The sequence below is a fragment of the Heptranchias perlo genome, chromosome 2 (assembly GCF_035084215.1).
Source record: "Heptranchias perlo isolate sHepPer1 chromosome 2, sHepPer1.hap1, whole genome shotgun sequence".
Classification (NCBI taxonomy): Eukaryota; Metazoa; Chordata; class Chondrichthyes; order Hexanchiformes; family Hexanchidae; genus Heptranchias; species Heptranchias perlo.
Window position 1 is genome coordinate 149,969,280 of NC_090326.1, and position 14,571 is coordinate 149,983,850.

At 39.6% G+C, this 14,571-nt stretch overlaps 1 protein-coding gene across 2 annotated transcripts in view; it reads right to left on the reverse strand.

Moving 5' to 3' along the window:
• Positions 1–14,571, reverse strand: part of rbm33a (RNA binding motif protein 33a) — a 167,729-nt gene that overhangs the window by 103,628 nt on the left and 49,530 nt on the right. The window contains exons 5-7 of one of the 2 annotated variants that reach the window (XM_068008257.1): positions 13,610–13,958; positions 9,152–9,259; positions 1,526–1,694 (exon numbers count right to left, since the gene is read on the reverse strand). In XM_068008257.1, the coding sequence (XP_067864358.1) occupies positions 1,526–1,694; positions 9,152–9,259; positions 13,610–13,958 (626 nt within the window). Of the gene's footprint in view, positions 1–1,525; positions 1,695–9,151; positions 9,296–13,609; positions 13,959–14,571 lie in introns of both variants that reach the window. The other variant, XM_068008249.1, reaches the window with a different exon arrangement.

A 14,571-nucleotide genomic window follows, 5' to 3' on the forward strand; every position in this document is an offset into this window, starting at 1 on the left:
CACCACACGGACTGCAGCGGTTCAAGAAGGAGGCTCACCACCACCTTCTCAAGGGCAATTAGGGATGGGCAATAAATGCTGGCCTCACCAACAACGCTCACATCCCATGAACGAATAAAAAAAAACATCAAAGGACCGCTGATTTAACTTCCGAAATGACGGCGTCAGCTACCCAAGGGAAAATAGTACTAGAAGAAATAGTATACAGCAACATAAAATCATGCTGGTATCAAGAAACACAGATAAATGCAGAAACATGATAAAAGATGGATAGAAATTTGCAAGAGCCTTTAGCGTTTCCCAGGCTCCAGGGTCCACAATTAGAAAACTGATTTAATTGTCAGCAAGGAAAAATAATGCTTTGTTTGGGTTGCCTTCAAAAATTGTCAGCACAGTAGAGGAGGAAAGATTTTAATGACCCCCTTACCATAGTTCGTTGGAGACATATATTTGAGAGAAAATTCAAAATACTGATGCCTATAATTTCCGCGGGGGATTCTCCCAAACTGGGAGACTGGGGTAAATGGACGTTTACGCCGAAGTTACAGCAAGAGATTGGGGAACCCTCACAGAAATTGTACCCAAGTTTCTCAGAGCAGGTTTCCTTATTAGCATGATCCAGCCGACCCAAGCAGTTCTGTTTCATGCTAGGTTGTCATTTTAAAAAAAATTTATTTAAATACTGGATGAGCAGAAATTTCCTCCAATTAAAGCCATCATCTTCGGTCTCTGCCACAAACTCCGTTCCCTAGCCACCGACTCAATCACTCTCCCTGGTCACTGTCTGAGGCTGAACCAGACCATTCACAACCTTGGCGTCCTATATGACCCTGAGCTGAGCTTCCGACCCCATATCCTCTCCATCACCAAGATCGCTTACTTCCACCTCCGTAACATCCCGTCTCGGCCTCTACTCAATTTCTGCTGAAACCCTCAAAATTATATCTTCCTCTTCATCATCCACTCCCGACACCACCACCTTCCTCTCCTCCTTTAAGGCCCTTCTTAAAACACACTTCCGACCAAGCATTTGGTCGTCCCTCCCAATCTCATTCTATGGCTCAGCATACATTTTCCTCATGCTGCTGTGAAGCACCTTGGGGCGATGTATAAATTAAAGCTCTTGTTGAGTTAACTAGTCTGAGCCAGTATAGTTGGAGTGTATAATTCACCTCAGCTCCCATGGTTGATTTGCCAGCTAGATTCCCCCCTGCTGATCACTATCCATCTATACTTGCTGGAAAGTGCGTGAGAGAACAGAATTGAGCTGGGCTGTGATGTCCCACACAGTTGAACACCATACTGACGTGCACTGTTGGGATTAAGGATTGATAAATGGCCACTTAAGATGCTTGAATGCTGTATCCTCCCATGAAACTGTCGGTAAGCATGAGTTGCCTCACTCAAGAAAAGGAACAGGGAAAGGAAAGGGTCAAACTAAGGGAAAAATAATTTTTTTCTTATTGACAAGATTAGTAAAGCACACAGACTTAGAGCCAAGCTTTGTTACATGCTGGTTACTTACCCAAGGTATCCGGAATGTTTCTTCTCTTTCTAGCTGCATCTGTTAACCTAATAACAGTTCCTTCTTTCCGTTCAGTTTTGAAACGTATTCTTCCAGACTCTTCATCATCCTCATCTTCATCATCAGACACTGCCTTTCTTTCTTCTACTTCCTGTATCTGCTTCACCAGCTAAATATTTAAAAAAAACTGTAAGCTTCACATTTTTACAGTAACTAAAATCACTGCAACATTTACTATTTAATCAGACTTGTATTATTTTTACACATTAGATAGGACTGCAAAAAATAGAAACATTTGGGTGTCACAATTGGCTACGAAATTGAATACATAGGAAAAGAAAGGTCTTGAATTTATATAGCGCCTTTCATGACCTCAGGACGTCCTAAAGCATTTTACAGCCAATTAAGTACTTTTGAAGTAGTCACTTGTGATGTAGGGAAATGCAACAGCCAAATTATGCACAGCAAGGTCCCACAAATAGCAATGAGGCACATGACTAGATAATCTGTTAGTGATGTTGGTTGAGGGATAAATATTGGCCTGAACTCCGACAGTGCAGCACTCCCTCCGCACTGCACTGAACTGAAATGTCAGTATTTATCCAGTTTCTGGAGTGGGGCTTGAACCCATCACCTTCTGACTCAGAGGTGAGAGTGCTACCACTGAGCCAAACCCGACATCTGAATACATAAAATGGTAATGTTAAATTTGGTGGTTGTAGTGGATAACTCATTCAAACCAACATCACAGAGTGTGGCAGCAGCAAGGCAATCTAACCAGACTTTAGGATGTATAGCCAGAATGATAAAGCACAAATCCCAGGTGACAAGCCTGTACAAGGCACTGATATGGCCACACTTGAAATAGGGTACACAATTCAGGTCATTATACTACAGCAACAATATCCAGGCATTCAAAACAGTGCAGAAAATGGCAACTGAACAGATACCTAAGGCATCTAAGCTATGAAGAGATGTTGGAAGAGTTTGGGATTATTTAATCTGGCAAAGGACGCAACAAATATGATGGTTGGTAAATCCATAAACCATGTAAGGAATATTAATCAAAATGTTTCTGACAAATCGTTACCCCGTTAAGAGTCCAATGCCACAAAGGAGAACTGGCTGAGGATTTATGACAACATCTATGGGTTATTAAATGCCTAAAATTTCAGCTGGCCTCTGGCATTATTATATTAACTAAGGTATATCGACAACTAAAGTAAGCAAACTCTCGCAATAGGAATGCAGTACACGGTTGAGTGAACGAGTTAATCAAAGGTGTAGTCTAATACAGAAATCCATGATCACTACTTCATTACTATATCCATAATACGTTAATTAATACAATGACAAAATTAAGCATTAACAAGTTTATGCAATACTAATTACAAGCTGCAGTGTGGTTTAAATGTATCACAATAGCAGCAGTAAATGGGCTGGAGTTAAGATAGAGGATCAGCCATGATATTTATAAATGGCGGTGCAGGCTTCAGCGGTCATATGGCCTACTCCTGCTCCTATTTCTTATGTTCTTACCCAACAATGTGGAAATTGCTCATGGATGCCCCAACAAAAAAGGGTACATCCAATCCAGCCAATTACAGCTCTATCCTAATCAAAAAAGTGGTGGAAAGGCTCATCTGTAGCATCTTACTGATAATCTGCTCACCAACACTCAGTTTGTGCGCTGCTTCCACTCAACCACATTGGACATTTTGCTACATTAAAGGCAAGTTGTTGTTGCTGCTGCTCGCAGCAGGAAATGTTGGGCCCCACAACCACACAACTCCATCCCATTCTCCAGTGCTCGTTAACCATGCCACCCCCCCCCCTCCCCCCCGTGAACAGGTGACTTTGGACCTACGGTTCCCAAAACTTTCCACCACTGGAGATTTTCGTCATCTCATCTGTTGTAGGCTAATTGATAGAGATTGACTGCCACGATTAGCCAACATAACAACATAAGAAATAGGAGGAGTAGGTCAACTGGCCCCTCGGGCCTGCTCCGCCATTCAACAAGATCATGGCTGCTCTTCTACCTCAACGCCATTTTCCTGCACTATCACCATATGTGCCTTTAATATCTAGAAATCTATTGATCTCTGAGTACATTCAAGACAATGACTGAGCCTCCACAGCCCTCTGGGGTAGAGAATTCCAAAGATTCACCACCCTCTGAGTGAAGAAATTTCTCCTCATCTCAGTCCTAAATAGCCTACCCCTTATTCTGAGACTGTGACCCCTGGTTATAGACTCCCCAGCCAGGGGAAACATCCTCCATGCATCTACACTGTTGAGCCCTGTAAGAATTTTGTATGGTTCAGTGAGATCACCTCTCATTCTTCTAAACTCTAGAGAATACAGGCCCAGTATACTCAATCTCTCCTCATACGACAATCCCCCCATCCCAGGAATCAGTCTGGTGAACCTTCGTTGCACTCCCTCTATGGCAAGTATATCCTTTCTTAGGTAAGGAGACCAAAATTGTACACAATACTCCAGGTGCAGTCTCACCAAGATCCTATATAATTGCAATAAGACATCTTTACTCCTGTACTCAAAACCTCTGGCAATAAAGGCCAACATACCAGGTGCCTTCCTAATTGCTTGCTACACCTGCATGTTAGCTTTCAGTGACTCATGTACAAGGACACCCAGGTCCCTTTGAACATCAACATTTCCCAATCTCTCACCATTTGAAAAAACACTCTGCATTTCTGTTTTTCCTACCAAAGTGGATAACTTCACATTTTTCCACATCTGTCATGTTCTTGCCCCCTCACTTAGCCTGTCTATATCCCCTTGAAGCCGCTTTGCATCCTCCTCACAACTTACATTCCCACCTAGTTTTGTGTCATCAGCAAACTTGGAAATATTACATCTGGACCCTCATCTAAATCATTGATATAGATTGTGACTAGCTGGGACCCCAAGCACCAATCCTTGGGGTACCCCGCTAGTCACAGTCTGCCAATCTGAAAAAGACCTGTTTATTCCTACTCTGTTTTGTCTGTTAACCAATTTTCAATTCATGCCAGTATATTACCCCCAATTCCATGTGCTCTTACTTTGTTTACCAACCTCCTGTGTGGGGCCTTATTAAAAGCCTTCTGAAAATCCAAATACACCACATCCACCGGTCCCCCCTCATCTATTCTACTAGTTACATCCTCAAAGAACACCAGTAGGTTTGTCAAACATGATTTCCCTTTCATAAATCCATGCTGACTCTGCCAAATCCTATTATTATTTTCTAAGTGTCCTGTTATCACATTCTTTATAATAGATTCTAGCACTTTCCCTACTACTGATGTCAGGCTAACAGTCTGTAGTTTCCTGTTTTCTCTCCCTCCTTTCTTAAAGAGTGGGCTTACATTTGCTACCCTCCAATCTGCAAGAACCATTCCAGAATCTATAGAATTTTGGAAGCTGACAACCAATGCATCCACTATCTCTATAGCCACCTCTTTCATCAGGTCCTTGGGATTTATTGACTTTCAGTCCTATCAATTTCTCTAGTAGTACTTTTTTTTACTAATACTAATTTCCTTCAGTTCCTCATTCTTGCCAGACCTTTGGTTCTCTAGTATTTCTGGGAGGTTTTATGTGTCTTCTTCCATGAAGAATTGTGGAATCATACAATTACCGGGATGGTAGATACTGAACTAGATGGACCGCGTTTTTTTTTTGTCTGGCAATTCCTATGTTTTCAGCAGTTTCACCAATCTTTCACTATTTTGGAATAAATTTAATTTGGAAGTTCCAAAAGCTTAAAAGATGATTTAGCATTTTAATTCATCAAAATCTCCTTTCTCTACAATACTGAAATACACACTGAACAGTAGGTGCAGAGCTGGACTGTTTTTTCATTTGAACGTGCCGGGCCAATACAAAATATTCCTGGGAATAGTATATAGAATCATCATGGGCCTGTTTAGCACTGTGCCTTAACTGTTTGTTGGAGGGGGGGGGGGGGGGGGGGGAGCGCTGTTGCAACTGTACAATATTGCAGTCTACACCTGTTGAAATTCAAAGTAATTTTGTCTGTTGGGAAAAATTTCAAATATCCAGTAGTTTGAAATAAGCAATTTTAATAATACCGCACAGGAAATGTTATAGGCTCAAATGCAATTCAAGTTAAGCAACTTCAAGTTAAAAGCAGACTGTACATACATGCAATTTTATCTTGATTCTTTGCAGCAACTTAGCTTTATTTTCCCTTTCTGATGAGAGTTTCTTGCTACTTATACTCTTACCAAAAATCTCAGACTGCATCTAGTTTGGGCACAGCTTGGCTAGTGGGGAGATGAGGTGGGGGGTGGGGTGGAATGATATGACTGATATCGATTGAGTATTAAAAACCTGAACCTAGAACAAACAAGGGTTATGTAGGGCAGTAAATTATGTAAAATACAAGAGTTAGGTGCCACCCTATTTATAGCACTTTCCTAGTCCTCATTAACAGGTAGATCTTACGGGGTTATAAAATCTGGTGTAGTAACCATAATTTTCTTTATTTCTATTTAACAAATATTCCAAATTAAAAGTATTTTAGATAATACCATTTGAAAAGTAGCCAATAGTGAATGCTCAGGGCAGGTACCTGATCCACAAATTGGATTCTAATTGATCTCTGTGCCATAAACATAGACATAGAAACATAGAAAATAGGAGCAAGAGTCGGCCATTCGGCCCTTCGGGTCTGCTCTGCCATTCAAAACAATCATGGCTGATCGTCTAACTCAGTACCCTGTTCCTGCCTTTTCCCCATATCCCTTGATCCCTTTAGCATTAAGAAATATATCTATCTCCTTCTTGAATACATCTAATGACTTGGTCTCCACTGCCTTCCGTGGTAGAGAATTCCACAGGTTCACCACCCTCTGAGTGAAGAAATTTCTCCTCATCTCGGTTCAGAGACCGTGACCCCTGGTTCTAGACTCCCCAGCCATCGGGAACATCCTCCCTGCATCTAGTCTGTCTAGTCCTGTTAGAATTTTATATGTTTCGATGAGATCACCTCTCATTCTTCTAAACTCTAGTGAATATAGTGAATCAGTCTGGTAAACCTTCGTTGCCCCCAACTGTTGCTTTTTTGGTACCTGCCAGATAGGCCTAGATAGGTCCAATGAAGCTTTTTCATCACTGGACCATCTCCAGAACTAATGGGAGAATTCACACAAAGTTGTGGGCAGGGCAGAGTGAAGACAATAAGCTCAGGCCAGGAAACTGCAACTGGAACCGTGAACAAAACAAGGAAAAATTGGGAAGTATATAGTTTCACCAACTGGTGAAAATCACAGCACACTGTATTTGAAATTAGTTTTTCACTCATTGGAGCAGATTGCAATATAAATGATACTTGCTGTGTGACAAATTAAGGATCGTCATCTGTGTAGTTGCTCTTATCGGGCATATCTGCTAAAATGCCTCGTAAACAGGGATTCTTAGATTTTTCTCTTTATACTGGTCATCTTACCAGAGTATAAACATTAATAAAGATTTATTTCTTTTTCAATCATTATCCTATATATACTATGGGCAATTTTGCTAAGGAGGACCACCTCTTTTTACAAAGGTAGACCTATCTCCCTTAGGATCAATACAGCTTTGATGTCCAAATCTGAACAGTACCATCACGAACATATGCACAAGTTTATGTTGTGGCTACTGCTCATAAAAAATGTTCCTAATTATGTATATGGTTAATATAATTTTTCAAAATTCAAAAGGACATTCAAAATTGAGATGAAAACTTTCAGTTGTTTTGAAGTCCAGTTATATGGAGTAAAAACTGAAAATATATTTGGTGACACTGGTTCTACTGTATATTGTTGCAAAATTCCCCAACATATCAATTATGTTTGAAGTTTGAAGGATACAAATTTTTAAAAATGATTGCTTAGTACATTAATATACTCTAGAAAGAGTGATCAGGTTACCATTCTCCACTTAGGATAAAGAACAGTATTCTTCACTGCTATAAAACCTATCCTATCTCAACTAGAATTGGGCTTACTGTCCCTTTGGTTTCTCAAAGAACTGGTCTGCTCTTGCAGGTTTTTTTCCTGCTGCACAAGTTACCAAGAAGTGATATGTTTTCTTAAATACTGACAACTTTTAGCGTAGTTATCAAGTTTCACCATGCAATGCAAAGAGGGCATCAAAGCAGATGAGCAGGACTCATAGGAACAGGAGTAGGCCATTCAGCCCCTCGAGCCTGTTCCGTCATTCAATTAGATCATAGCTGATCTGTATAATCTGTGCAACTTCGTCAATCTAAGGAAAGGCTGTTAAACCAGACTTTCCGATTAATTGCGTTGACATCAGAAATGCAGAGGCAGAAATTTATCAAGATCGATAAGAACAGCTCTCGGATTAACACTGATGTGAAATTCTAACATGGAAGATGTGTACTTTCCAAGTAAAGGGCCCTCTACAACGTTGTATAATATTTTCTCCTTGGAGCTGAGCTGACAAGTCAAATGCAAGCATATGCAAGTCTCAAAGTTCAGAACAAGTTCTTTAAACCAGCATGCCTAAGGAATGGTGACCCAAAAGCAAAACAATCTGAAGTCAATTACTTTCTTTTCTCTCCCTTAAGATGAACCAATGATCACTGTGAAAAAGATCACGATTATCTAATTCAGGAGCAAGGAAATAGAACGTCTCCCTCTCCCACCTCAAAACATATCAGGCTCAGGCTGTGCATGAATTTACTTGTCAGCAAAATATCTCCCTGGTTTTACATATAAATGGTTAAAATTAACCACACAAGATATATTATAGAACAAGGGCGATCTTTCAAGTCTGGGTTTTCAATTGGCTAAAAAGAAACGTTCTTAAAAATTTAGTTTCACTTCGTAAAAGATAGTAAGAGCCAGGTGAAAGATATACTTACTTAACTGCATCTTTAAAATAGTTTTCTTAATTGGGAAAAGAGATTAGAAAACAGATTACAAATTCAAAAGGAGAGAAAATGGGACCAAAAAAAGAGAAAAAAAGAAAATGTAACAGAATTATAAGTGTTTTAGATCTATAGGTTATTACTGTTAATAAAGCTACTACTGGCATCATAGTAGCCTTATTAAGGTAACTGTTTATTTCAGCATAAACGAGTGACAGCTGAAAACTCGGCCAACCCAAGGAGAAAGTCACTGCCAGGAACTTGTGAGCAGTCTAAAGGTTAAATGATGAGTCTAATTATTGTTTTACAATTTAAAAACAGAGGGTTGTAAAGGTTAATGGAAAACTGTAGTGACTGTTGACCTGCTGAGATTAGTTAAATCAGCATGGGTAGGAAATAAACATCTAAGACCTTCTGCTCTGTGTGGCTTAACACACAAGCAAGCAGTGCCTTTATGAGACCATTAGGGGAACCGTTTAATTGTTTTATAACTCTTCTCCAATAGCCCCCAGTTGAGAGAGTGAACACTGATCCTGATCCCACGCCACTGTTAATTTCACTATTTAGTCACACTGAATGTGTCAACGGAGTCTGGGTTGATTCATCCTTTTATTATGTATCTATTCTTGTGCGGAAACACTTGGTTTAGATCTGAATGAGGTCAGGAACTCACTCAATGGAAAATTGGTGTATATAAAATTACAATGTCACTTTACCTCTTCAGGTTCTTTGACAGTTTCTACAACTTGCTCCCGTGAATCTGGAGCTGCTCCTTCCTCTTCATATTCTTCATTGCCCTCAGCTTGGAGCTGATCTGGCATATCCTGGTTTGTGGCATACAACTGTGAATATTCTTCATCCTGACAACAAAGACAAGTTTACCCTTCCAGGCGATCATGTGTCATTTAATATGTTACAAAATGCATGTAATTTTCCTTTCTGATTCAGACAGCCAATCATCACTGTGAGGTAATCTTATATCCAAGCAATTGGTTATAATTAGTAGTTCTATATAGTATACAGAGGCAATAGTAGATATATAAGTTTGTTACAAGCCTGTAACAGATCTTTTACTGACTTCATCACACCTGATGCCTGGTGCTATCTACACAGAAATGTCCATTTAGTTTTATTGTTTCTATTTCACTGATGTTATGTTTCCAGTATTCCTTGAGAAGTGTTACTATACAGCTACTTATCATTAACAATTGATCCTGTTTTGAGTTATCTTTTGGTCTTCCCAACAAGTTTATTCTAACTCACATGATGCGCTTGTACCAGAACTTGTAAGTGTCACATACTTCGTCTACGTGTATATCAATATTCTGTAGCTTATCTCCCAAATTTGAAGCTGTACTTCAGAATGCACCAAGTAATGTTTTACTGTTTGGAGACTGAAGCAACTGAAGTCAGTCATTTCATTATATCGCAACTCGAATTGAGTTGCGATATAATTTGATTCAAGCATTTCTCGACTGCACCAATAATAGCTATACACTTAGGTTGGTACTCACATTTAGAATGCAGTGCAGCGCTCAATTCCAAATTTGCAAATGTCACTCCATTATTTAAGAAGGGAGCGTGATAGAAACCAGGTAACTAAGATCTGTCAATTTAACATCAATTATGAGGAAGTTACTGGACTCTCAGAGTCAGTGTGACTGGGCACTTGGACAACTATTAGCTCATCAAAGAGAGTCAGCATGGATTTGTGATGGGTAGGTCATGTCTGACTAAACTAGCTGAATTTCTTGAGGAAGTCACTAGCATTGTGGATAGGGAAGTGTCTATGGATGTCTGCATGGACTTCCAGAAGGCATTTGATAAGGTTCCACATGAGATTATTAGCAAAAATGACAGCACATGGAATTGGAGGTAACCATGTGTTATGGGTTGGTAATTGGTTGGGAGGTAGGAGAGTAGAGATAAAGGAACAGCTTTGATTGGCAGGATGTGACAAGTAGTGTTCTCCAGAGATCTGTACTGGGGCCTTAGCTTTTCACCATACACATTAATGACTTGGATGAAGGAATAGAGAATTACACATCCAAGTTTGCAGATGACACTAAGTTAGGAGACACGGTAACGTAAATAGAGAAAATAAGGAGAAACTGTTTCCAGTGGCAGAAGGGTCAGTAACCAGAGGGCACAGATTACAGGGCTCAACGGGGTAGATGCAGTGAGGATGTTTCCCCTGGCTGGGGAAACATCCTCACTGCATCTACCGAATCAGGGGTCACAGTCTCAGAATAAGGGGTAGGCCATTTAGGACGGAGATGAGGAGGCATTTCTTCACTCAGAGTGGTGAATCTTTAGAATTCTCTACCCAGAGGGCTGTGGAGGCTCAGTTATTGAGTACATTCAAAACAGAGGTCGATAGATTTCTAGATATTATAGGCATCAAGGGATATGGGAATAGTGCAGGAAAATGGCGTTGAGGTAGAAGATCAGCCACGATCTTGTTGAATGGCGGAGCAGGTTCGAGGGGCCGGATGGCCTACTCCTGCTCCTATTTCTTATGTTCTTATGTTCTTATTTAAGGTGGTCTGCAAAAGAGCCAGGGGCGACATGAGAAAACTTTTTTTTACAACGCAGTGAGTTGTAATGATCTGGATTGCATTGCCTGAAAGGGTGGTGGAAGCATATTCAATAATAACTTTCAATAGGGAATTGGATAAATGCTTGAAGGGAAAAAAATTACAGGGCTATGGGACTAATTGGATAGCTTTTTCAAAGAGCCGGCACATGTACGATGGTCCAAATGGCCTCCTCCTGTGCTGTAAGTACTATGATACTATGAAGTTGCATGGATGGGGTGGGAAGTTACAAAGGGACACAAAACTATGGCAGATGGAGTTTAATGGGGAAGCGTGAGGTCTTTCACTTTAGATCTGAGGAAGACAAACTGGAATATTCTCCTAATGGTGAGACTAGCAGCTGTGGAGAAGCAGAGAGATTTGGGTGTCCATGTACACAAATCAATGAAAGCTAGTGCACAGGTACAAAATGCAATCAAAAAGGCTAATGGAACGAACAGTGGCCTTTAGCTCTTGGGGATTGGAAGTCAAAAGTGAGGAAGTGATACTTCAGCTGTACAGAGCCTTAGTCAGACCCCATCTGGAGTACTACGTTCAGTTTTGGACACCAAACCTCAGGAAAGATATATTGGCATTGGAGGGGGTACAAAGCAGATTCACCAGAATGATACCAGGGCTTAAAGGGTTAAATTATGAGGACAGATTGCATGAACTTGACTTGTATTCCCTTGAGCATAGAATGTTGACGGCTGATCTAATCAAGGTATTTAAAATGATTAAAGAATTCGATAGGGTAGATACAGAGAAACTATTTCCTCTGGTGGGGAAATCCAGAACAAAGGGGCATAATCGTAAAATTAGAGCTAGGCCCTTGAGGTGAAATCAGGAAGAATTTTTTTCATGCAAAGGGTAGTGGAAATCTGGAACTCACTCCCCTAAAAGGCTGTGGATGCTGGGTCAATTGAAATTTTCAAGACTGAGATTGGTAGATTTTTGTTAGGCAAGGATATCAAACAATATAGAACAAAGGTGGGTAAATAGAGTTGAGGGTCAGATCAACTATGATCCAATGGATTTGAGGTACAGATCATCCATGATCTAACTGAATAGCAGAACAGACTCGAGGGGCTGAATGGCCAACTCCTGTTCTTATGTTGCTATGTTCCAAATTCCTGAGTTATCATGGTCTCAAAACAAGAAACAATACAATGTTTTTATAATACATTTGTACTTCTATATGAAATAGATTTTTTACATTAAAAAAATCACTGCCAAGAGAAACGGCAGGGTGTAATTTTCTCCAATTTGAAAACAACAGTGTAAATGCATGTGCAGAAAGTTCCCTTGCATTCCTTTTTTGCGGTCATCAATGCAGGAGGCAGAAATGATGAGAAATGTAACTTTTTCCACTCACTCTCTGGATCACGTATTCCTCAGGTCATATCTAGTATGCGTTCAGTGCAGGGTTGAGTTCCATTACTATGGCCCAATAACACATCTTAACACCAACTTTAGAAAAGTGCTCCATACTACACCAGCAAATTTCCATTTTCTACATCAGCCATTTTTGCCCAAAAGATTCACCAGAGGTTATAATGTTAACAGTCTGGAGACTCAAATTCAAATTAGTTTTGACAGACATTCATACTGACCCCAATAGAATAAATTTGCCAGCCTTGAATGAGTCTCTGAAAAGGGTACTTACCTGCATTGCTCAGGGGCGCCTCTTGGCAGAAATAGAATTGAGCATCCATGAAAGATAAGTGTAAATTGGACTGATCAGTTTTAACAGAAAAGCAATAGGGTTTTGGGTGGGGAGAACAAAAATTGTATTAAAAATAATGCTGCAATTACATTAGTTTTAATGCTTAATTTAATCATATTATTTTCCCCCAAATTCTCAAACTCTGATATTAAAAGCTCAGTGATATTAGAAAATTTTGAAATCACTTCCTTAGATAGTTTTCTTGTATGTTTTGAAATTACAAAATAGCTTTCAAGAATTTAAATTTTCTTGTCAAATGTCAGCTTTAATCATCTTCCTGAAAAATAATTTCCCATGTCATAATACTCATTACATAGATCAGCTTCTCTTCCCATTCAAAAATACACTTATGTGGTTTTACCTACTTAATGATGATAAATGCTTCTACACTGGAGATCATCTCAGCAGCTAAGAGTTAATCTCTTTATTCAGCTTAAAGCTGCTATGTGTTGAAAGAAAGGATGCGAAGAACATCAATCATTTCTGGAAAATTAACATTCTAAAGAGGTCAGTAATCTATGCACCTTTACAGGGCTCAATCAGATCCCATCCAATCTGCTGATAAAAAACCTTTCACCTTAACTGTGCTTGACAATTGGCAGTGTATCTGCATCAGACAATGCAGGCTTTTTCACAAAGATACAACCCTCAAGGTCATAATGCCAAGCAGTCTCTAAGCCTGTCAGAAGAGTATTGCCTACCTCCAAACAAGCTGTCAACATAAACTTTGTCAGACAGGAGATAAAGAAACTGACAGCGAGTGATAATAGGTCTAATTTTCACACCTCCCCTGGGACAGAAATAGTTTTAAAATCAGCCTGGACCCTGGTGATGAAGTGTTATCTGAAATGATACAACAGAAAAGGACTTACTTGAAATTCATCATCTAGAGGGTCATTGATTTCAAGGTCTAACACTTCATCATTGTACATCTCTTCGCTCTGTTCTACCGGGTAATCCATCTGGTCATCTGCTAGCTCTGCGTCGTTGCCTTCATACGGCACACCTTCTTCCTCTTCAACGTATTCGTCCTGAGTATAGCCTTCCATTTCTTCTTGTGCTTCTTCTACAGTGTCCAGAGCTGCATTTTCATCATCTGCACCTTGCTCTGCATAATGGAATATCTCTTCAGTAGATTTATCACCGATACTCTTGGACAGTTCTAAGGACGTACCCGTAAAAGATGCTGAGGCACTGATGTCGATAGATACACCTTGGTAACTGCAAGGAAAATAAATGACTTCAGATGCTTTAAAACGTAGAAATCCTGGCTTTTTAAAGTCTTTGTCCTCAGCATTACATTTATTCACGGTAAATAGGTGTAAAAAAAAATGCATCATTAAATATCAAAATGTTACGCAACTCAGTGAGAGTTGCACCATCTTTCCTAAACTGCAATGACTCAAGCAATATACAAACAAATTTTATGGAAGAAAACAAATTTTAGATGTATACCAGATAAAAATCACAACATTCTAAATAAAATTTATCCTTTTGTTACAAACACTGATGTAATGGTCATGTTTTATACCCTGCGGCGATAAACCTAAAGTATCACTACAAAAAAACACTCAAAAGGTTCCCAAATAAAATCTTTGGTACCATACACTAGGATTTAATTACAGCAAACCTTAAATATGAATCAATTCACTTGCGATTTTAACCTCGCAACTGTTTTAAATAATAAAACCAGGCGTTTTAAAATTGCATGACACAAAGATTTCACTATTTAAAAGCAGTGCGATCACCAGCGAAAGCAAGAAACTATATATAGATAGATCTATCGATATCTATTATATTTGACAAAATCTTGCATCTGCTGCCACTTCCATCT